General features: G+C 42.1%; 2 protein-coding genes across 3 annotated transcripts in view; both read left to right on the forward strand.

Annotated features, from left to right (window-relative positions):
* The window catches only part of abcc3 (ATP-binding cassette, sub-family C (CFTR/MRP), member 3), a 56,631-nt gene extending 45,037 nt beyond the window's left edge, over positions 1–11,594 (forward strand). Inside the window, exons 23-31 of one of the 2 annotated variants that reach the window (XM_041962655.1) lie at positions 2,618–2,931; positions 4,661–4,860; positions 6,821–6,947; positions 7,741–7,842; positions 8,410–8,556; positions 8,646–8,804; positions 10,007–10,173; positions 10,272–10,466; positions 10,771–11,594. In XM_041962655.1, the coding sequence (XP_041818589.1) occupies positions 2,618–2,931; positions 4,661–4,860; positions 6,821–6,947; positions 7,741–7,842; positions 8,410–8,556; positions 8,646–8,804; positions 10,007–10,173; positions 10,272–10,466; positions 10,771–10,882 (1,523 nt within the window). In that variant the 3' untranslated portion in view covers positions 10,883–11,594. Of the gene's footprint in view, positions 1–474; positions 786–2,617; positions 2,932–4,660; positions 4,861–6,820; positions 6,948–7,740; positions 7,843–8,409; positions 8,557–8,645; positions 8,805–10,006; positions 10,174–10,271; positions 10,467–10,770 lie in introns of both variants that reach the window. The other variant, XM_041962656.1, reaches the window with a different exon arrangement.
* Positions 11,595–19,034: 7,440 nt separating this feature from the next.
* Positions 19,035–21,029, forward strand: LOC121625084 (WAP, Kazal, immunoglobulin, Kunitz and NTR domain-containing protein 2-like). Its single transcript, XM_041963130.1, has 2 exons — positions 19,035–19,220; positions 19,485–21,029. Exons 1-2 carry the CDS (start codon positions 19,035–19,037, stop codon positions 21,027–21,029), a joined length of 1,731 nt encoding a protein of 576 aa, XP_041819064.1.
* The last annotated feature ends 3,361 nt before the right edge of the window (positions 21,030–24,390 follow it).

Here is a 24,390-nt window from a genome sequence, read left to right on the forward strand (position 1 = left end):
TGGTTTAATGTGCTGCCACATCATGGTGCTAAAATCATTTTTGAACCGAAACAGCTGCTTTAACTCCATAGTGCCAAACGCCACTTCCACCCACACAGCTTCTTGTTGCAGAGGTCGTTGGAATTAACTGGATGATTTTTATTTGCAGCCAGTTGAAAGGTTTCTTTTTATACAATAAGCTCTCTGGAGAGAGAGAGACAAAATGATTCACCAAAAATAGCCGTAACGATTAGTATGCATCGTTATTGTTTGGTGTTTGTTTGTGATGTTGAATGCCCAGAGGCTGTGGATGCGTAGCATAATGTATTTACCGCTGCTCCTTTTCCAGAGTTACACTTACAGAGTCTCTACGTTCAGGACACATGCTGCCTGTGTTCTACAAGTTATTCCATTGCTTTCTCATTCCACATTAAAACCTTCCTCTCAAATATCTTTTTCCTCCACTCCTGCTCCTCTGGTTCAACCCCACCTCAGGTATCCTGGTCATGATGTCTTCCTTCACACTAGCCATGGGGAACATCGGCGCAGCCAGGAAGCTGCACTGTAATCTACTCGTCAACAAACTTCACACGCCCCAGTCTTTCTTTGATACCACGCCTATAGGACGAATTATCAACCGTTTCTCCAAGGACGTCTATGTCATAGACGAGGCTCTTCCAGCCACCGTTCTCATGCTACTGGGCACTGTCTTCACATGTCTCTCCACCATGATAGTTATCCTTTCCAGCACACCCATCTTTGCTGTTGTCATAGCGCCGCTGGCTTTCATATACGTCTTTGTCCAGGTACACAGGAAAATGTTGCTCATGTGCAGACGAACCTCCCTGTTCCTTTTTTCTTTGCAAAGCTGTGACTCTTCCTCTTCCTGGAATGGCATGCCGCATGCATGTTGACTCTGCGGCTTCTGTTTAACCTTTCAGTTCTTGCTTTTGTTTCTCCGTAGCGTGTGATGTTGTCCATGATGAGCGGCTGTGATTATCTTCTTTTCAGTCATAAATTTTCTCCGCTCTCTCTGCAGCCAAAACATTTCCTGTCCTGCCCGCAGCCAGCTTCCACACCCCTACACACACACACGCACACACACACACACACATACTCCTAAAGACATGTACACTGTCATGTTGAGCAATACAGCAGGCCCCAATATTCACATGATATACTGAAGTTACTTGAATTTAAAACCTGATCTGAGAGCACCACTTATGTTAGGAACCAAAAGTGTGGTTATTCAGTCTTTAGTGATCTATAACCTCCCTCTAGTGGCAGACTGGTGTTAATGCAGCTGGATAGACTTGACAATTTACAGGGCCTGTATTGTAGAACAGTGACGCTGACTGGCTGCAGAATTTGTTTCAGGGATTACGAAGTAACATCTATAGAGCCGTTAATGTCACTACTAGTGTGTAATGTGTAGCCTTTGCATGTGAGTCAAGTGTTTTTTTGTTGTCATGTTAAAATAGAGCATATGTTGAAATAGTAAAAGAGTAGTTGGCTGGTTAGATAACAGGTAGTTTGTATGTAATGAGTACATGTGGTTCTTGAAAGACTTCTGAGATTTCCTCTCTGTTTAAAACTTTCAAAGGCATTGATATGTATATTTAATGGTTTTTAGTCAAGAGTCAAGGTAGGGTTTGATTCAATAGTAATTATTAAAGACAATAGTGGAACTTTAAATAGGCAGAGATGGAGAATATTGCACATGCAATAACCCGATGTCGACAGAAGTAACTGTATTATAAATAATGATGAGATTAATTAGAAATAAGCAGGTTTTCTGTTACATATAGGTGTGATACTGTAACTTAAAGAAATGTTTAAAACCAATGTGTCACACTCAGATATAGTTTTCAGAGATTTTCCACTTGCTGTTCTAAAAATTCGAATATTCAGTGCAAGTTTGACCCATTTTGTCAGCTTACTGATCAGAAGCACAGCTCTGATGTAACTGGGGTGCAGTTGTGTGAAGAGTTGGATTAGGATGAGGGATTTAGACAATTAGGACAAATACATGATGTGAAGGTAAAGCAGTAGCCTGCATCAAGTCATTCCCAATCAACACTATTCTCATCACCTTGAAGTGCAGCTCAGCCATTGTTCTAATATATTTGCTGCAAATGTGTGGCACCCACAGGCGGTAGATGGCTTCCTGGTTGGGTTGAATTCACATTTCTGGGTGGGTGATGAGGCATACAGTGATAAATTGTGTTGCACATGATTTGTACTGACGCCTCCCTCTGCTTTTAGGGAAAGTGTGCTGGCGCACAAGAAGTGATGCATCACATGTTTTCTGTTTATGTGGAGCGCACACATCGTTAATATTAGACCTGGTAGTTAGCTGGAGCATTAATAAGCACCATGGCAGCACTCACAAAAAAGAAGAAAAAGCACCACCAAAAAAGACGTGATGATTAAAAAGAAAACAACTTTACCTTTGTCTTGTTTTCAGACTCATCGAGTGTTAAGAAAGCCACAATCAAGTGCCGAATGTGACTTTGTGAAACCTGTAATGACAGTGGAAGCTGCCATTTAACATTAGGATTAGTCCTTATCTATTTAACACAGGTGTTGTTGTGTTGTCACACTTGACCCCTCCCCCTCCCCTCACCCCTTCTCGCAGGTGTGCTGTTGTTGGTTAACTGCCTGTTGTGCCGGGGCTACAGTATGCTGCGAGCAGCCAAGCTCATGCACCACAACATGCTTCAGGGGGTCCTGCGAGCTCCGCAGGCCTTCTTCGAGAGCACCCCCACTGGGCGGTTACTAAACCGCTTCAGCAAAGACATGGATGCTATAGACTCCCACATCCCAGACAATATTGACATATGGATGCGCACTTTCTGGTACACACTGAATGTGCTGCTCATATGCTCTGCCCTCACCCCAATGTTCCTCATAGTCATAGCCCCATTAATGGTGTTCTATTGGTGGGTTCAGGTAAATAGGAAACGAGTCCGCTAACTCATTAATACGACATGCATGTCGGCGAGTGTTGTTGTGTGTGTGTGCTGGTAGATTGCTGCATGTGGTTGAAGTGTTGATCACTGCTGTTCTACTGTAGGTGCAGTGTAGTTTAGTCTCTGCTCGTCCAGTAGTCATAGCGGGCAGGTGCCTCAGGTGCTAGTCTGTAGTTTTAGACAGCGGAAGCACTAGCCAGCGCTACAGTAACTTCAGCACACCAGAGTTTAATGAGGTTATTCCTGCCACAGGAGCAGCTCTTTCTCACAGCAGTTGTTAATGGTGGTGTGTGTAGTGTGCTAATGAATTATGAATGTGATTAGAATATCTGATTCTGACTAGTTTAAAGACAAATGGGTTGCGGTTCTTCTTTCTTTTCAGATGGTATTATGTTGAGATTAACAGCTTGTGAGTGTAGGGGGTCATATTTTAGATCACTCCTGTACCTGTCCTCAAGAAGGCACAGTTTGGCATATTTCTGTTATTACATGAGGTTGAACGGGCACTCTACCAGTTCTACACATGCTGTTCTGTTTACAGCCTTTAAAATAGCTGTACAGTGTCTTCTGTGGGGCTCAGGGGGGAGCTCTCCAGACTTTAAAAAAAAGTAACCCAGATGATGTCATCAGGGTTATCTCATCTTGGGCTTTAGACTTCATTTTTTTGTAACAGAAAGTCTGTATTCTAAACTGGAGACATGGGATTTGAAAGGACCAGTCTTGCCAATCCCCCAACTAAATGGGAGTGACATGCTGAATTGTTGGAGTAGCCCTTTCACAGTACTGGGTAGAGATCATACAGTGTTAGCTGTTTGGCAAACCAAACTAGCTTCAGTTCAATTCAATTCAAGCTTACATACATTAAGTTAATCAATCAAATTATTAGTCCTGCTATCCTTTATTCAGTCTGTTCGTTTTGTAAATGTACTTGCACTTATAGATCTGTTAGATCTCAAAAACAGAGCACAATGACTTGAAATCATCAGTCACACAGAGCAGAGCAGAGCTTCATGGGGCTTTTAGGGTCTGTGTGCTCACCTTTAGCATTTACTGGATGCTAATTGGACCTCCAAAATCATCCATACTGACACAAGCTAATATTATTCCTCTGGCTTTGTAATGGCATCCATCCTGCATGGCCTCTGTCTTTGCTGCATCATTTGTCGATCTTACCGTCGGAGAGGCTGCTGTCTGAATGATACATGTTAAAATTCTGATCCAAACCCCTCGGTCTATCGATATGATGGCACATATATAGCAGATACTATGGGAAACTAAGCTTTTAACATTTTCCAAGTAATCATGTTTTTTATTAGGCTATAAATTTGATTTTAATGCAAAGATATGTGTGATGAAAACAAAACACCTGCAGTTTAACATCAATGGATAGCACACATTTTGTCTAAAGGGCAAGACATTCTCATAACTCAAGTTAATGCAGGAGAGGTTGATTCGCATGTCGACTTTGAACTCACCACCTCTGAGGAGCTGTAACATTAGCTGGCATCCTATCAAAAATGCCTAAATTGGAATGTCAAATGAGCACTGCAGATGTTTTGTTCACACAGGCTTTCATTATTGCTCTGTGTGCGTGCGAATGTGTGTGTGTGTGGGCTCATCTGTGTGCATCATCATTATTTTTTGAAAATTTGATCATCTGTGACGTCCTGTTCAGTTGTAATGTTGTTTTTGTTTCTCAACTCCTGTAGAGATTTTATGTTGCGACGTCTCGACAGCTAAAGCGTCTGGAATCAGTCAGCCGCTCGCCCATATACTCCCATTTCTCGGAGACCGTCACTGGCAGTAGTGTAATCCGAGCCTATGGCAGACAGTCTGCCTTTGTTCTGATGAGTGATATGAAAGTGGATGACAACCAAAAGAGTTACTACCCTGGTATAGTGTCCAACAGGTAAGTGCCCTGTTTCAGCTCAGCAGAACAGCAGCCGTGTTCCAGTATTGTTGATGAAACTTTGTGTCATCTTTTATCCTTCTGTCACAACCACTGGTGGGATTGATGAGGCCTTCAGAGGAATAGTTTGACATCTTAGAGAATATACTTATTCACTTTCTTGCTGCGAGTTAGATGGGGTCATATCTGTATGCTAAATATGTACAGCCAGCACCTACAAAAGCATAAGTATAAAAATGTACATGCAGGACTTCTTCTAGTCCAGTTACAGACATTTTCTGGAGTCTCTGTCAGTCAGTTGGCCGCCTCATAGTGGTGACGAGACTCCAGGAAGCCACTGCTTCCTGCCATGAAATAGTCTGGCACGTATAACCCCCCATAAAACCACAACAACTTTTTACACTTTTTTGTGTGTGACAGTCTAACATGACCTACCACACAAAATCCAGTGTGCTAAATAGTGAGCTTTCGAGGTGCAGGTAGGAGGAGCATCCAAACATGACAGCTGTATCAATCTCCTTATCCGGCTCTCAGCAAAAAGCACATAAGTGTATTTCCCAAAACTTCAAATTATTCCTCGAAGACACTAATTTATTATAGCCAATAATGAATAGGCCACTGTTGCCGACATGTTTTACCAGATTCAGTATGGCCATCAGTTTTAATTTAGTGCTTATGCTAATTCACTCAATTGCATCAGAATCTTACAATAAAGTGTAAAGGTTTTGTTCAAACAGCATTCAAACTCATGACTCTTTTTAGGGATTTAGGTCAAAATCTCAGCATCAATTCAGATGTTATTCAGATTCACTCACAAATCTGCCTCCAGATCACTTTTATCCAAGCCTGTTGTAATTCAAATGAAAAGGAAAATGAGTCTTATAATTTCATTCCATGTGCAAAAAGATGGAGTCATAATTCAAATTGAAATAAAAAAGATTCCATGTTAAATAATTCACATTTTCTAGAATTTTGAAGAGCACTTTCTGTTAACCTTTTCATGCTATATGACACAACCTTGTCATAATTTATAAACAAAACAGTAGTAAAATCAAATAATGAAAACATCACACAAGTAAATATTAATTAGATTTCTGTCATCTACAGAAGCACGTTAAAGAATAAAAAATCTTTGACATCTGGCAGCTGATAATGTAATGTCAATTCCTCGTAAATGCAATAGGTCAGATTCTTCTTCTCAAAGCTTCAGCACATTTAAACTGCCAGTCCTGTCAGACCAGTGACCAAGTAAAGAAGGTGAAAGATGTACAAATTAAATAAATAAATAAATAATGTTTCCAAACTGGAACATATCTGCTGCCAGATGTTTTACTGAAGAAACGTACGCCAGAATTTCAAGGACGCACTGCAGAGGGACGAGTCCGCTCAGCTGAACAGCAGATAGTGCCCAAAAGCACTAGCAGTAAATATGATTTCTCTCATAGAACTTACAAATGTCCTGCAGCACAACTTTCGTGTCTTCCTGCTCTGCTGGAGAGGCTTTTTGACAGCAGACACTTTGACTGGTCATAGCAGGTGTTGCTAAAACCGTTAACCATGGCTCTGTTCTTAGTGTCCCAGCGAGCCATGCCAGTGATTCAGCAGGACCTGGAACAGCTAACATCACACAGCCATCACACACCTGTGCTGTTTGTGCTATGACATGTTAGAATATCTGCAGTGAAAAGAGCTTTTCATCATTCATAGCATGTGAAAGAAAATAATCATTATTTTATCTGTGAGACATTCATTTGGAATCTGTGATGCAAACACATGCTGTGATATCACTAAATTATGTGTGACTAGAAGTGCAGCATGTCTAAAAATATGTGATGATATGTTGGTGCTAATGTGTCCCATAGTTCACTTCATATTTACACCAGAAGCTGAGCTCCTCAGCTCTCCATCAGCTCAGACTGCTGCTCTAACACTCTGCTGTGACACGCTGTTTGTCGTGCAGGTGGCTCGGAGTGTGCATCGAGTTCATCGGGAACTGCATCGTGCTGTTCGCTGCGCTGTTCGCTGTGACCGGAAAGGAGAACCTGAACCCCGGCCTGGTGGGTCTGTCGGTGTCCTACGCTCTGCAGGTACGTCACAAACGACTGTCCTATGGTCTATCTGTAGCATTGAACTGTTTATAGAACAAATGACAGCTGAGGTTAGTTTCATTTTAACTGTCTCAGCATAGATGGGTACGGTAGTTCAGTATGCCCTATAGATGTTCCCAATAATGATTGGGAAATTGATTCTATTTTAAAAAAGAAAAAGCTCTGATAAACCCAGTGTGTAGTATAAGCCCAGCACTGAGCAGCAAACAACAATAGAGTTTGGTCTGTACCTGCTCTATATGTAAAGTGTCCTGAGACAACCTTGGTTGTGATTTGGTGCTATATAAATAAAATTGAATTGAAAAAATTGAATAGCAACTAGCTGGTGAATGTAGTGGCAGCTAGAGAACCAGATAGTTTCCTCAGGGGCTGGTGAAAACCACACAAGGTGAAAGGACAGTACCTCCAGCACGTCTCCAGAGACATGGCTCCAAGTGAATGCTACGGTTGCTCTGTACTGTGTCTGTGTAAAAAGATCAGCAGCTGTTGGCTCACAAGTTCACTGTAGTAACTTTTAGAAAGTGATAATATGTCATTGTTGTGTGCCACTTGCCCTGAGTGATCAAAAAATTAATTAGTGCAGGTTTTACCAGCACTAATTAACCTTTATCAGCAGCTTTACATTGTAATACATTGTAAGATGAACACATTCTCTCTCTCTCTCTCTCTCTCTCTCTCTCTCTCTCTCCCTCCCTCTCTCTCTCCCTCTCTCTCTCTCTCTCTCTCTCTCTCCCTCTCTCTCTCTCTCTCTCTGTCTCTCTTGTTCCTGTAGGTGACCATGTCTCTCAACTGGATGGTGCGAATGTCTTCAGACCTGGAGAACAACATCGTAGCAGTGGAGAGAGTGAAGGAGTACTCTGAGACTAAGACAGAGGTGTGTGTTTGTGTGACTGTGTGCGTGTGTGTGGTGTGTCCACTTCTGTCCCTTTCTAATACTCCACAGAAGCTAAAGTTGGACTGTGCATGTGTTTGCTTTCGAAAGTAAAATAGTGTTGACTTTGTGCTGCAGTTAAAAAGCAGGGATTTACCCACATTCCAAAAAAACTGTCCAGCTGCCAAGTCATGTTCTCAAACAACACAGGACCTATAAACTATAACTAGATCCAGAAATGTTAGATCACCTGGTGCCAACGAGGGCCCCTCTGATGCATAAGACAAACAGGGCGTTCTTACTGTACACGGTGTACTTTTTCAGCAGCCATCGCAGTATGTGCCCCTTCTATAGCTGGTATAGTTGTTAGTGAAAGTCTTTGTTTGGAGCATCCACTGTGTCCCAGCGGTGAAATAAATGTCTGGCAGCTCTGAGTGACTGTGCACACACAGAGGTCCAACTCGCTGAGTGTTGAGAGTGATAAACAAATCAGTGCTGCTGAAAGCCAAGCAGGCTAATGAGTTGTTCAGAAAGTTTTCCTAGTCAGAAAAACTGTGTTCATGTTCACAGGCCCCCTGGGAGGTGGAGGACAAGAAGCCCCCACCCGAATGGCCCACGGAGGGGAACGTGGAGTTCCACGACTACAGCGTTCGGTACAGAGAGGGCCTGGACCTCGTCCTAAAGAAACTCTCACTGAGCGTCAAAGGAGGAGAGAAGGTGAGGAGGGTGTGCGGAGGTGCTCAGTCAGGCTAATGGGTCAGCAGGGTGCCTTCACTGACCGCAGCTCTGTCAATGTTTCTCTACAGATTGGTATCGTGGGTCGCACAGGAGCCGGCAAGTCCTCCATGACGCTCTGCCTTTTCAGACTGCTGGAAGCTGCGGCAGGAGAAATCACCATCGATCAGGTGAAGATATCTGAGATAGGCCTGCACGACCTGAGGTCCAGACTCACCATCATTCCTCAGGTACACAGCACATTCACACTCACGTTCCTCACAAGACGAGGGAGGGAGACTGTGTCTTCACAGATAGCAACCTTTAAAGCCTAGTACACGTTTTTACCTGGAGTTTCAGATATTTTATGCTCTTAATCTGATCACAGTTTTCTCCATAATATAATTCATGGCAGGATGAAAGCACCATTTATCAAATGGCATTTTAGACAGTGGTTGTTGTCAAACTCTCTGAGACTCTAGCAAATGATAAATAAATGAAACGTTTAGAAATGATCAGTAATCCATTTTTAAGCAACATAAAATGTGTGTATTTTATCAGCAGCTTAAATCCTCAAGATATATTGTGTCTACCTTTAAAGGAATAGTTTGATGTTTGATGTTTTGGGATACACTTATTCTCTTTCTTGCTGCTCTCATGGTTGTACACTGACTATAAAGCTATAGCCAGCAGTTTGTTAGCTTAGCTTAGCACATATAGCAAGACTGGAAACAGAGGACAACAACTAGCCTGGCTCTGTTCAATGGTAACAAAATCCTCCCAGCACCTTTAAAGCTCACCGATAACATCTTGGATCTTGTTTGTTGAATTTACACAAAAAGCTTGTGTTTTTACTTGGAGTTATGTACTGGAACTGTTTCTTGGTTGGGAGCAGAGACTTCCTGGTGTCTCTTCGTCATCATGAGGTTGCCAAGCAACCAGCAGCAACTCCAGGAAGTCACTTGCCCAGCCAAGAAATTGTCCCAGCAGCTAAATCCCTTTGAAGCCACAAATTGTTTAAGCTAGCTATCTTTAGAGGTGCTGCTCTCAGTAAGAAAGACAACTATTCCTTTAAAATTAGATCGAAATAGATTAGAAAACAAAAAAACAAAATGATTTTCTGGTTCTCGCTTCTCAAATAAAAGATTCTTTTATGTCATTTTAAATTTCATATTTTGGAGGTTTTGTCATTTAAAGACATCGCATCAGGCTCTGGGAACTTAACATGGGTATTTTTCATTATTTCAGACTGGATTAATTTAATAAAAATGACCAGAACATATTTAATATAGTGTGGAACTTGAATACCATTGGTTTCTTCTGCACATGATTAAAAGCTACTAAAACTACTACCAAGACACCAAAACCAAAAGAATGCAGAATTGCCTTGTGTGGAGGTGTATCTGTTTGTCTGTTATCTTCAAAGACCCTTAACGTCTTCCCTCTGCCACAGGAGCCTGTGCTGTTCTCAGGTACACTGAGGATGAACCTGGACCCCTTTGAGAAGTACAGTGATGAAGAGGTGTGGAAAGCTCTGCAACATTCTCACCTCCACAAGTTTGTCAGCAATCAGTCAGCAAAGCTGGAGCTGGAGTGTTCAGAGGGAGGAGAGAACCTGAGGTACGCTCAGAGGAAAAGTGCTGCAGTGTTGTTACCAGCCAAGCTGAAGGCTCTCTGTGGCCCTGCGTTTCATGTGTTGTGTCCTGTCGTACTTCCAGCGTGGGCCAGAGGCAGCTGGTGTGTTTGGCCCGAGCTCTCCTGAGGAAGACCAGGATCCTCATCCTGGACGAAGCTACAGCTGCTATTGACCTGGAGACAGATGATCTCATCCAGTCTACCATTCGGACTCAGTTTGAAGACTGCACCGTCTTCACCATCGCTCACAGACTCAATACAATCATGGATTACACAAGGTTCCGTATATATAAACTATTAAAACTAGAATGCTGTGTGCTAGTATATTTCATCTGTGTCAATGCAAAGCCATAGACAACATGCAATCATGTCAAAGTACTTGCAGTGGCACTCCACTGGAGGAAATGTTGAATCATTCTAATGAATTTCATGATTCAAATCTGTTGTAAAAAGAATCAGACACAGTAATTTCTCCATGAGCAGCTGTCCACTCCAAGCTGTATGTGTTTAGCTTTTTAATCGTCGTTATGGAAAGCATAGAGGCTCTGTGAATGAATCATTCTCTCCTCTCTCCTCTTGCAGAGTGCTGGTGTTGGACAAGGGACAGATAGCAGAGTTCGATACTCCGACAAACCTCATATCACAGAGAGGAATCTTCTACGGCATGGCCAAGGATGCAGGACTCACCCAGTAGAACTGCCTGTTTGTCCCAGTGTTACAAACCAGGGTTGAGGATCAGTCGGTTCGGGGTCGGGGCTAGTTCAATCTGACTCTGAATTTCAAACCTGGCAGTGCAACTGAAGAGTACTTTTTCTCAGAGCACTCACTGCCGGTTTTGAATTAAGCCTGAACTCCTTCGCAGACTTGGATGAGTTAGCAGTTGCAGTTTGTCTGCACCCACATCAGGACATTTACATTCTCTTTTCTGATTGTCTTAAGTTTCTGGCACTGTATTGTCCTGTGTGGGGAAGCACCGTCTCTGGCATCTAACCAGCAAAAAACAAGCCATATGTGCAAGTACTAGTTGATCCAAGTCTGGTCTTTAGTGCCTTCTGCCAGTGGAATGAAGAAAGCCAGTGAATGTATCGTTTTCTAATTGGCTGTTTGCTGCAAAACAAACAACAAAAAAAGGAGGAACCGTTTTTATTTTTTTCTACAAAGAAAAATGCTGTGCCACTGTACTTTCCTCATAAGAAAAAACATACGCTTTGTGATACACCCACTCATTTTTGTACTGTACCATTATTTAAGCTACCTTTTAAAGACTTGTTTTATCTAGGGAAGTTTGCTCAGTTAAATGTGTGATTCTTTTGTGAACCAAATCTATAAAAACTTGAATTGTGTACCACCAAAATATGAAATATAAAAATGCCTTTATTAAAAAAAAAGGAAGAACAATGTTTGTGTGCTTGTCTTAAAATTACACATTGCATTGCAAGAAGCAATAAGTGTGTTAATTGAAGGGACACACAATGATTTTACACATTAAGGTCAGTTTAGTTCTCATAAGAAGTACCTCTGGCTGTCTGACACTATGGGGCTTTGATTTTGAAAGATGTATTCAGAGCCTTTACTTAAAAGTAATAATAACTTTATTTGTATCGCACCTTTACCTTTACCTGCTTTACAAAAAAAATCACATTCATCAAGTGAATGTTTTACATAGAAAAGACAGAATGGACATAAAAACAAAAAATGAATATAAAATAAGATGGAGAATAAAACCTACTTGATAATGATAATAAGGATGAAAAATAGTTTTTAAAAAAGGACAATGCATAAAACCATGCAATAAAATATTAAAATCCAGGTAAAAAAAAAAAAAAGTTGAATGAGGATGAAAATAAAAATAAGGACAAAACATCAAGTCACAGCATAAAATAATAAAATATAGGTAAAAATAGATCACACATGCAAATGCATAAAATCAAGTAAAATACAACATTTTAAAATATGTGCAGCAGTGCGTGAGCGCAAGGCTATGCACAGAAGTTTCAGACCTGTATCAGGAACCAACAGCGAGCTAGTTAAAAGACGAGGTCAGGTTTTACCTTTCTCTAAGTGTTCAGTGAGCTGCTTCCATGATATCTGTCGGCTGTTTGTTCCAGAACTTGGGGCCTAATGGACAAAGGTAGCAGTCTTGCTCCTGCATTCAAAATTGGCCTCAACTAAAAGTACTGAAGTATCACCAGCAAAATGTAGTTAAAGTATCAAAAGTAAAAGAATTAATTAGGCAAAAAGATGTTTTGATGTAAGAAAAATTCTTAGAACAAGTAAAAAAACTTCTGTTGCAGTGAGGATATTCTTTCTTTTCTTTCAGCTTCAGCTTTCTTCAAGATGCTCAGTTTGCTACCCAAGAATTTAGAAACATAAAATACTAAGAAATACTTGGACAAACAGGTTACAGTATTCTTGCTGCACTGACACATTTTGGTCACTTTGCTTTAAACAAAATAAGATATTATGGATTCAGGTGGACTGAAATAACTAAACAGATTTGTGCATTGAAAAATACTTTAACTCTTCTTGTGTTTTGAAAGTAAACTCTTACTATAAAAAATAATTTCAGGTATCAAAACTTTCTCTCTGAAATACAGTAGATTCTAAATGTATCAGAAAAATCAAATACCCAAGTGAAGTACAAGTAGCTGAATATTGTACTTGAGTAAATGCCTTAGTTACTGTCCACCACTGCAAACAGTGTAGAGCTGATTCTGAATGAGCTGAATTCAGTCAATTAATGTAGATTTTAAACATGGCTGATTCCTGATCTCTGATCTCTCAGCCTCTGACTTGTAGTTCTCAGTCGGAGGCTGACAAGGACGATCTAGCAACAAGAAGCTCTCAGCTTGCATTGTGGGGAATGTTGGCTACAACATGTTTTGGAGGTTTACTCATTTTATGGACTAAAATATTTTTCAAATCGCTGTGAGCCTCAATGTGCGACAACAAAGCCTTTTTTGTTGTTGTTTTGTTTTTGCTTATTTGCATACACTAAAGAACACTAAAGTGGCATTTATGTTTTGCATTTACGCTCTATTACCACCAAACTGGGTATTCAGCATTATGGGATTGAGATAAACGATCATATTTTAAACGTTCAAGATCGGTCCAAAAACATGTCCGCCATCGACCAAAACATATGGAAGGGATCAGCAGGAAAATGGCCTTAACTGGTTAAGTATTTGTCCAATCATCACAGATGTAGGTACATATCATCAGGCTGTGAGTAGGAATAGGCCGAGCGAATCATTGTTAGACCCCTAGGGGGTGCTATAATTACCAAAACTGTATACCTCAATACCAGTGGACAGAATTTCCCTCATGTAAGTGTACGTGCTGAAGGGGCAAGTGTTAACCAAAATCTGGTGCCATATTGATTGGGGCATCACATATTTACGCATAACTCAAGATTACCAGGTGTACCTTGTTGACGGTTTCACGTTATACTGAGAGCAGCATCTCTCAGTATAACGTGACACCATTACCAGCGCCACAAGCTGCAGTCTCCAAAATAACCACAAGGCTGATTCTAAAACAGTTTTAAAGCTAAAAAGTACAAATGGAAAGATGCAACCTTTGTGAAGGCAGAATTTATCCGTGTACCCGAAAAACTGAGCGTGTATTTAACAATTGACCCGTCCTGCAGAGCTGAGCAGACGTGCTGAAATATAAGAAGCTGCAAATGAGGATGTAATTACTAGAATCACCCGCTAGAGTGCGCTCACAGTCAATCAGGGATCTGCTAGAAGCTCTTCTGTCTCCTGTCCCCTCACTTAAAATCTGTCTCATTGTCTCTATGACTCAGCCTACACTTTACTGATCACCATTTCTCACTTGGACTGACACCAGGTCAGATCTGTGCTGAACATGAAGTCATATTAAACACCAGCAGAAATACTGACAGTAAAGCGGTGTCATTGGCCACCACAGACATCCGTGACATCGCTTTGTCTTAACACCACATGTCAAACGATGAATTTAACCGAGCGTCACATGTTGTTCAGACCAACAAATGAACACTATCATTTCCTTTTTGCATTTCTTAACAATCATCTAGTCAACGGATTTTTGTGGAGGATGTGTTTCACCACGCAAGAGACAGTAATCTGATCCAAAATGGAAACAGACACACAGTACAGCACCGTGACAGGACTGAGAAGACAAGCTCACCTCAGATCCCTCTGCAGCAAGATGCCTCTTGCCCCACACACTGTGGCCTGATGTTTTACAGAGAGTCTGCGGTTAGCATTTCTCAATGTTTCCCTCCAATTACCAATGCCTCTCTTTGTCTCTCCGACATGCCAAAACTGACAGATGCCGATGGCCCGTGATGAAGGAGAGCTCGGCTGCCAGCTTGCTTAATGTCCCTGCCTATGGGCAAAGCTACATGACATGGCAGGGAGCTTTGGCTCTGGCCGCCTGCTGACTTGCCCCGTCGGTTTGTGCTGCAGGCGCAGCAACCAGAAGAGAGAGGAAGATTCAAAACAACTTCAGAAAAACGGTGACAAAGCAAGAAGCTCATTTTTCTTTCCATGCGCTGCTCAGGATTTGTCAGAGGCTTTGGTGCTGAGAGTTCAATGAGAAAATTTTCTATCACTCTTGTATCTGTACGCTAAATCAGAAGCTGCAGTCAATGGTCTCTTAGCTTAGCTTAGCATAAAGGCTGGAAACGGGGAAACAGCTGGCTACCTACCAGCCTCTAAAGCTCACTGGTTAACATGTTTTATTTGTTTAATCGCTACCTCATTACCTTTGCACACAGCCTGTCTCACCTTGTTTCTACTCTTTGTGCTTAGCCAAGCTAACATATTTAGCATAAAATCACAGTCTTCTCAACCAACTCTCAACGGAAAGTGAATAATAAGTATATTATATCTAAAGTTTATTGAGAATAAACTTTAGAGCAGGGTTTCGCCTGCAGAAGTTCTACTTTTCCTTCATGATGAAGTTGCTGAGTTTTTTTTTTTGTGTGTATGTGTGTGGCAGAAATGAAAACCTGCTGACTTATTTACAGCCGAGGTGAATTTGTCATTCATTCGTTCATCATACCACATGATCAACAACAGACCTGTTTACAGACGAAAGAAGATGATGCCTGGCGTTTGATCGTGATCACAATAACCAAACCCATTGAAGTACAACACATTTTGAATCATTACGATGGTTAAAGGAATTGTTTGTCACTTTGGGAAATACGTTTAGTGCTGACAGTTATAAGAGAAAATTGATTCCATGTCTACCCTGTAGATATATGTATAGAATTTTATGTATTGAATTTAACTGAAATTCAAAGACATTTAAATTCATCCACACCAACCTCCTCCCTATGTGGACTTTCTCACTCTTTATACTGCCTCACTTGCTCTGGGGGTGTAACATTGCTGATGGGTTTACATTGGAGTTAGTTGAAAGTCCAGTGCGTCTCAAAGCGTGAGGAAGTGGGGATGAGAACAGTGTGGTTTTACAGGGGATATAACATGCTAGTCATACCAGTTTTACACCAAAATTAACACATTTAAAAACTGACTCCTTTCCTGTTGCAGTAGATGAGTCTGCTCTTTCCCTTTGTTTCGTCCTTATGCTAATATTAAGCTATGCTAAGCCGCTGACTGTAGCTAGTATAACAGGGGTATGTGCCAGACGAGAAGCCAGGCTAGCTATTTCCTCCTGTTCCCACTCATAATGCTAAGCTAAGCTAACTGGCTGCTGGCTGTGGCTTCACACTGAACAGACACATGTGAGAGTAATGTCAATCTTTTAACTCAAGCAAAAGACAGTAAATAAGCCATCCCTCCAAAAGCTTCATGTTTTTGTCTTGTGTGTCTTGAGCGTGCATGTGTGCTGTAAAACAGCAGCACCACCAAACCCAGCCAAGACAAATGCTCTCTACGTGGCACAGTAAGCTCATTATCAGGTTCTTAATGCTCTGAAGACAGTGGAGCTGTTTGATTGGACACAGCACTCGTGAAGGATCAGAAAGTTGCAGATTTCATTCATCTTACATTCATGTTAATTCACTGGTGTGGCGTTAAATTCAAATTCACATCTAGTTGAGGCAAGTTTGTAGTTACTTTTATTGAAGCTCGGATCCTCAAATAACCTCTCGACTGAGGCCGTGCCATTGGATGATTTTGTAATTTTCAAGGTATAATATTATTTTATCCCACAGAAAGGCTTGTGTGTTGATGTTTATAAGCCTATCATTTCCTACGTATTTGTAGCCCCGAGGTGTATCCGTCCTCACTGGCTCTGACAGGAGTTTATTAATTCCACCTCCGTGTGAAACATGTCATTTGTACATGACAGGTTCAGACTGTGAGGATGATGTGAGGTGAGCCAACGTCTGCCTGTCCTGGGGTAGTGACAGGATGTATTTTCTCTTTATTTATGTCAGCAATATTTAGCTCTTCAAATATTGTATGAGGAGTTTGTGCACTTTAATTGTACAGAAAGTTACCAGATAAGAGACCTAGAACAACGTTGTGACTGAAGTCAGTCCATAAATCACAGAACAGACCCGCACATTGTTAAAATAAACTGGTATCATACGTGCAGATATGTGTGAAGTTGTTTGTCACTGGCGGCGAAATGGAGCAAATACAGTATAATCCCTCTTACAGGATTGAAACCTGCAGCTCTGGCAAGCTCAAGATAAACAGGTTTTATTTATTTGCTTGTCATGCACACACACACACACACACACAAAAATCACCAGTTCTGCACCAGGAACAAACAGTCTCCCGCACCAACACTTCAACACAGCAGGCGTCCTCTGTTATTGCACTGGAAGGCGGTCTAATAGCTCCCCTGTCCTCAGCTGAACTGTGGAGGAAACCAATCAAAGTAGTTTACACAGGAAAGGAATGAGCAGTGCAAATTATGATAACACCTTCATTCATTAAGAGCTGTGCCATGCACACGCCCACTGTGGAGCACATCACCTGATTTTTTTTTTAAGTTGTATTGTCCTCATCTCACCTCTGCTGGCCTACGAGTCAGATCTGAAAAGGTGCAATCAGGGCTTGTGTTTGCTATTTTAAGTCCTAGGCATGAAGCCAAAGTGAAACGCTTGTGAGTGCTGGGTGATAACCTGTTATAATGTCGCAATTAAGCTTTTCTTGTCAGCATAATGTCCTGCTGTCTGTATTTGCAACAGTTTTTCTAAATTCATGCATCTTGAGAATGAGTCTGTAAATTTCCATAAACCCACACGGACTGATTGTATGACACAACTAATCCTGTGTACAAAGACATGCTTTGTAGAATATAGAGCATGAATACTGTTAAGTTTAAGTCCACGGCTGAATGTTGGCCAAAGAATGGAAATTGTTGTGCAGCCGCAGTCACGTATCACCGGTCACATGTAGGTACTGCTGGGACAGGAAAAACCCTTCCTCAGTATTACATTTACTGTACATGCAACATATTATTAATTCTAAACATGCGTTTGTGCAGAGTTGAGTTAGTGCCATTAAACTAATTGTGAGCATTTTTTAAACAGTTGAAGTAATACTTTTAATTAACAGTTATTCAAACTTTTTAAACAGTAAGTTGAATAAGCACAAAGAAAAAAAAGCTGGAATTTGCAAACTAGAAACTAGCAACGGTGTGTTTATGAACCAAAAGTGTTCAAATTATTCAGTCTATAAAAAGCAGCTTCATTCAGTCAGATTTAACTGCAGACTAATGCACCAAACTGAGGACTATAAATGGCTGTGTATTTATTTATTCAAACAGATTTTACTTTATATTATCATGTCAAACCTGTAGGAAATTTTCTCTACTTTTTCTTTCGTTCCCCTCTTCCTTTCTTCGTGGCTAATCAGTGTGTTGGATTTATTATGAATGTGAAAGAGTTTTACTAAACAAGCCTAACATCACGAGAAAATGTGAATCTCCTAATGTTTATTAGGCACATCCTCATACTGTGGGGTCAGTCTACATGTGCCATGTAGGATTGGGTAAGAAAAGAAAAGAAAAGAAAAGAAAAGAAAAGAAAGGAAAAAGCCCCAACAGCCTCCAGAAACCTCTGAAGTGTTTATTAATAATGTATTTCGCTTCAGAAATAGCTAATGTGTTGAAATTATAAGAATTAAAATATCAAAGAAATAAAGAATTCTAATTTCATGGGCATAATTCAAAAAGCGAAGTTTCTACATATTTAGAGTATACCGTCATAGTCAGGATATCTTAAACCAAAGAGCAATTAACTTGCGTACACGAGCAGCATCATTTCTGATTACTGCAAATATAAAATAAAAGCGATTAAATCCGAATATTCTCAGTTTGTATTAACCGACAATGTAGTTTTAGTTCGTACAGTGCTTAATTAATATGCAAATTGTTTTTTGAAATCAACAAATTGCCTTTGATTCTCTTCTCTCCGTGCGTCTTTGCGCACAGTGCGCCAGAGCGCCGCTGGAGCCCGCAAAGGGTTAAACGGGGTTACCAGCAATCCTTTTAACAGGCAGGTGCCCCGCCAGTCCCAGCCCAAAGCTCAGCGCTCACTTTTGAAAAGGCTCTTCCAGCATCTCAGGAGCCACTCAGAACTGTCATGCTATGAGCAACCTGGCGAGTCATGTTAGCGGCGGTGGCTGCAGATCGGCAGTATAAATAGGGCATCATCGCTGCAGACGCCGGACATCAAACCTGGATCAATCAGCTGACACACATCGTCCTGACTCGCAGCCTCACACACGTGTAATGCGCTTTTGACTTTTGCCGTCGTTTCATCTAACGTGTTCAGAGCAGAGGGGGTTGCTTTCTGCTGAGTCAGAAATCTCTAACTTAAAAAAAAATCTAATAAAACTTCACCACTTGTTGAGTTGAGTTCCGCTCTGGAGATGTGGTGGATGCTGTTTCCACGGTGGATCTGGTTCCTGGCGTTTGTGTCAGTGTGGATGGAGCACCAGGTCGGAGTTTTGCCTCACATCACCTATTCACACGCGGGGATCTGCCCTAACGACATGAACCCCAACCTGTGGGTAGACGCCATGAGCACCTGCACACGAGAGTGTGAATCTGATCAGGTAATGTCATTAAAATCGCCTTTCAAAATTCACTATCTGTAACCACTTCACAGTTTTTAAATGTGAAGCATTTTGCATGCACCTTCTGTATTATGCTCTGTAAATGATATTATCTGTTCTTATTTACTTGTATCTCTCAAATTCATGTCAGTTTTATTTAATCCCTCTACTGTTTTTTAATTGTCTCATTATTGGTTGCGTGAAAATGCCTTCCAGATGCATGCAGCCTTCTGTATCTTTAATGTCTCTCTTCTCCTCTCGCAGGAGTGTGAGTCCTTTGAGAAGTGTTGCCAAAATGTGTGTGGGAATCGGAGCTGTGTGGCAGCCCGCTATGTGGACGGGAAGAAAGGCCCTATGGGAATGCCCAAGGAAGCCACCTGCGCCAGTTTTATGTGCACCCAGCAGGGGTCTGAGTGCGACATCTGGGATGGCCAGCCGGTGTGTAAGTGCCGCGACCGCTGCGAGAGGGAGCCGCACTTCACCTGCGCCTCTGACGGCATGACCTACTACAACAAGTGCTACATGGATGCTGAGGCGTGCTCCAAGGGCATCACCCTGTCTGTTGTCACCTGCCGCTTCCACCTCACCTGGCCCAACACCAGCCCCTCGCAGCCCCAGGCGACCACTCTTCGTCCGACCACTGCTCCTCTTCAGGCGACGATCCCGCCTCCCACTGAGCCTCAGCCACCCGTCGTGGTCAGTAGCCCCGCTCACCAGACCGTAAATGTGGGTGACACAGCCAGCTTCCTGTGTGAGGTGGTGGGTCGTCCCCGGCCTGAGATCACCTGGCAGAAGCAGCTTCCAGAGGGGGTGGAGAAGGTGGTCATGAGGCCTAATCATGTCCGAGGGAATATGGTGGTCACTAACATCGGTCAGCTGGTCATCTACAATGCCCAGCCACATGACTCAGGTGTCTACACCTGCGTGGCTCAGAACCCGTCTGGCTCGGTGCAGGCCAACCACCCGCTCACTGTGCTGCCCACAGAACCACACAAGACCCCAGAGCCCAAGAATGTGACCCGCTGCCTGCCTGAAGAGTGTCTGAAACCCCCCGATAACCCAGAGGATTGTGGGAGCGAGCTAGAGAAAGTCAGCTGGTACTACGAGCCCAAGACGAACAACTGCTTTTCTTTCACCCACTGCCACAGCAACAGCCAGCAGGCCAGGAAGGTGTTTGATACATACGAGGAGTGTATGCAGTGCTGCGGTCCAGAGCTGTCAGGCCCCTGCGGGCTCCCCAGCTTGCAGGGCCCCTGTAAGGCCTACGAGCCACGCTGGTCTTACAGCAGCAGCCTGCGGCAGTGTCAGTCCTTCATCTACGGAGGGTGTGAGGGCAACGACAACAACTTTGAATCTAAAGAAGCATGCGAGGAGATGTGCCCCTACCCCAAAAACCACCACTGCAAGGCCTGCAAGCCGAGAGGCAAGATGGTGACGAGTTTCTGCCGGAGCGACTTCGTCATCCTGGGTCGCATGACAGAGCTCACGGAGGAGAAGGACTCGGGCCACGCCCTCGTGACTGTCGAAGAAATCCTCAAAGACGAGAAGATGGGTTTACGCTTCTTTGGCAAGGAGCCTCTTGAGGTCACCTTCCTCAACATGGACTGGAACTGCCCGTGCCCGAACATCACGGGCGCTGCCGCCGAGGGGCAGGTTATCATCATGGGCAATGCTAATGATGGCATGGCCGTCCTTCAGCCAGAGAGCTATGTGGGAGCTTCCAGCCCTCGCCGGGTACGGAAGCTGAGAGAGGTCATCTCCAAGAACACATGCGATATTCTCAAAGCCATCACCAACAGCCCTCAGTAGGGTTAGGGATATAATCTGTACATGAAGCCTAGAGTTAGAAAACCTGACTCAACTGCAACAGGCTGTGATGTTTTGAACATTAATTGCAGTAATGTTTTGAATTTTTAGGACCATTCTCGCTACATTTAATGGGTTTCTTTCTGTTTTTGAAAGTTCCTGATGAGGAACCCTGCCATGTGACATTTTGTATCTCTGTTAGTGTGGTGTGTTCGCTGCAGAGCTTTTCTGTTATGGCGCGTCCATTGGTGTTGATTGAAATACCATGAGACATCCATCATGATGCTCTTGTTACCTTAATCCCCCAGACTCCCTCTTCCCTCATGCCCTCTCTTGCCTCCAGCAGAAATGGAGGTTGCAGACTTGCACTGAAGCACAAAACAGATATGATTTTTAGTTTTTATGTACATAATTTAACTGTCACAGATCTTTTGATCCTTTCTGTTTGCCAGCTGTATTTCCACCTGGCACTTCTCATATCTGAATACACTCCTACTTCATACATTTACCCCATATTTCTGTTTTCATGCCGTATAAATACATCCATAATAAACCTGTGCAGGGTGTTGCACACACACTCACCAAGGTAGAGTTAGTTCAGCCGAATGAATGAGTTGTAATATATTTTATTAACCATCACATTTTCTCACAATCAGTCATTTATTTTTTAACTGCTTGCTCTTACATTTTGGCTATTTATTATCATGTAAGCTTTTCTTTTGTTTTTGTACTTCACGTTCTCTCTGAAATTAAGTGGCATTTTGTATAATTATGTGTAATGTGCAAAGAAAATAAAGATTTGGGATTTTTTTCTGTCTCCTTTCTTTGATCTTTGTTCATATGTCTGTAAAATTGAATTATACTTAATTATAGTGCAGATCATGTGACCACCTTCAGTTTTAGCTTAGTATGTGGTTGCTCTGTACCTGTTGGAGGACAGGGGCTGCTCCTTGTACCTGTGTGGTTACTCTGACAGCCTGTGATAAAAGAGACTTGGGAATAGCATTTCCCCTGCCCCCCAGCCTCCGCCTCCCTCCATCCCCCAAACAGAGCCCATCCATTCTAAAGACCCCTGTGGCATTGTAAAAACTTTCTCCCTATTTTGTTTTGCCTCCATGATCCAGTCTAATTGGGTAAGGAGCCTAAGCTGTAAACCTCGGATCCACTCCCATACAAGAGTTATGTGTTTCATGCCGTGCCAGCAGGCATCTCTGGGTTACTGGGAACAGGCCTTGGTGGGCTTCGACGAGGGTGTTCTACTTCCCAGATGAGATTCTGTTTCTCCCATCCAGAGCGGTGAGGGAGACGGGAGATCGGCCCATGTACGGTGTTCCTTTACTGGCAAAACCACCTGGGAGCTCAGATCTGCACTTCAGCAGCTGTTGAGGCCCTGGAGCAGAGAAATATTAGATCTGCAGCACCTTGGATCACATCAGAAAGCAATATAAACAAAGTTCATATCAACAACACACATACCAACAGTTCTTTTGATTGCCAACCATTTTATCACTTCTCAAGACACAGTAAGAACACAGTTTCTTTGTTTCTAAATCACACACTTCTTGTTCGTCCCTAAAAACACTTGTAATGTATACAGATTTTACCCACAGACGGCTCCTGCCCACATTCTGAGATAATGGTTTGAACTGGTTCATTCACACATTGGAACATAATTTGTTGGTCTAACAATGATTATATGAATAAAGTTTTATTTGTGATTATCCACTACTGATTTTGATTAATAAATTATTGCAGCTTGTGCAGAATATGAATCACAATGTGAACACAAGGAATAAACTGTGTGAACAACTGTCCAAAACGCTGGTGGAAAATTTAAAAATTTGAATTTGAAAAAATGAGTATTATGCATATAAATGAATAATTTCTTAATGCTAAACAACTGAAAAGAAAAATACACTTCAGGGCAGAGATGCAGAGACTTCCTTCCTCCATGCAGACATATACACATGTTGTTTTGCTGTTTATACATCTGTAAATCTATAAATGTATATGTGTGGTACATGCTGGTGCATGCTTGTCTGCATGTGTGTACTATATATGTGTGTGAATTCAGCGGAAGTCAGTTCTGTCAGGAAAAGAAAAGGATAGATTCGAGTATTTTATTTTATCATGCATAACCTTTTTTGTGTGTTTTTTTCCTGGCAGAAATGCGCTTCCATGGATTATTTCTTTTTATTTTTGATATTTCTTGCACATTGGTGAGGTGGAGAGGTAAGTGGGATGGTTTTAAAGTTTGACATGGGTAAATGGCATAAGACAAACAATATGCGTTTTTATTTACAACATGATGTAATACAGTTTCTCAACACGTGTTTATGCCGTATATTCAACTTAACTGTTGTACATCATTCTGTGAATATACTCATTTGAAAAAAACTCATATCTGCCAGGCCACAGCGAGCGATCAGGAGTCGCACTTTGCAACGTTTATTTACTGCAACATTATGTTTTGGGCATTTTATTCTTTATTACATAGAGACACCAGGAAGTGAGGGAGAGAGATACAGCAAAGGTCTGCAGCCGGACTCAGTCTGGGGACATTCATGGTTTAACTCCAAAGCTACAGCTGCAACATTTTAAGGGATCAGCCAAAAAGGTTGGGAACCACTAGATTAGGGTCTGTTTAAACCACAGACCTGTACTAATGGAGAAACTTTGGGTTTCTTAATGGTTGTCGGTGGTACAAGTAGTGTGTGCACACTATTGTCCCTCTAATTTAGCTTAGACTGTCCAGCTGGTGGATTTTATAGCATTCATAGGTGCAACCTCCAGTTCAGCTGAGGGAACTAGCTCAACTATCAAACTTAAACCCCTCAAAACAACCTCAAATGCCATGAATCATTTTTCCTTCTCCTCTGATTTCCCAGCCCATGTCCATTAAAAAAACACCTTTAACCACTTCAATGCGTCGTCTGGGGTCTACAAAAGCACAATTTATTATCAATTAAAATTCAGCATATTCAAACCATGTGTGATCCTTATTTTTCAAGCACTTTTATGCTTTTCTAATTTGAGTCGGGCCAAGTAAAAGGGTACAAGAGTTATGCTTTGATATGCTGTGCAGCATTTTCACTCACATATTTTTTTCCTCTCCTTCCTCTCAGGATTTGTTGATTTGATGGGGTCATTGCGTTCACGAGCTCAGTTCACACAAGGCAGTAATAGTCAGTGTGGTCCATGCAAGGCTGAGATGTAGACCTGCGCCAGGTAGAAAGGACACAGCAGACAGCAGAGACCGCGACAGCAGGGCCGCTTTGACTCTGTGTGTATTTCTATGTGGTGGCTCCATGTTGTGTATCCAGAGGAGATCGGACAGTCGCACCTGTTGAACAGATCAGCTAGC

The sequence above is a fragment of the Chelmon rostratus genome, chromosome 21 (genome assembly GCF_017976325.1).
Source record: "Chelmon rostratus isolate fCheRos1 chromosome 21, fCheRos1.pri, whole genome shotgun sequence".
In the NCBI taxonomy this organism is placed as follows: Eukaryota; Metazoa; Chordata; class Actinopteri; order Chaetodontiformes; family Chaetodontidae; genus Chelmon; species Chelmon rostratus.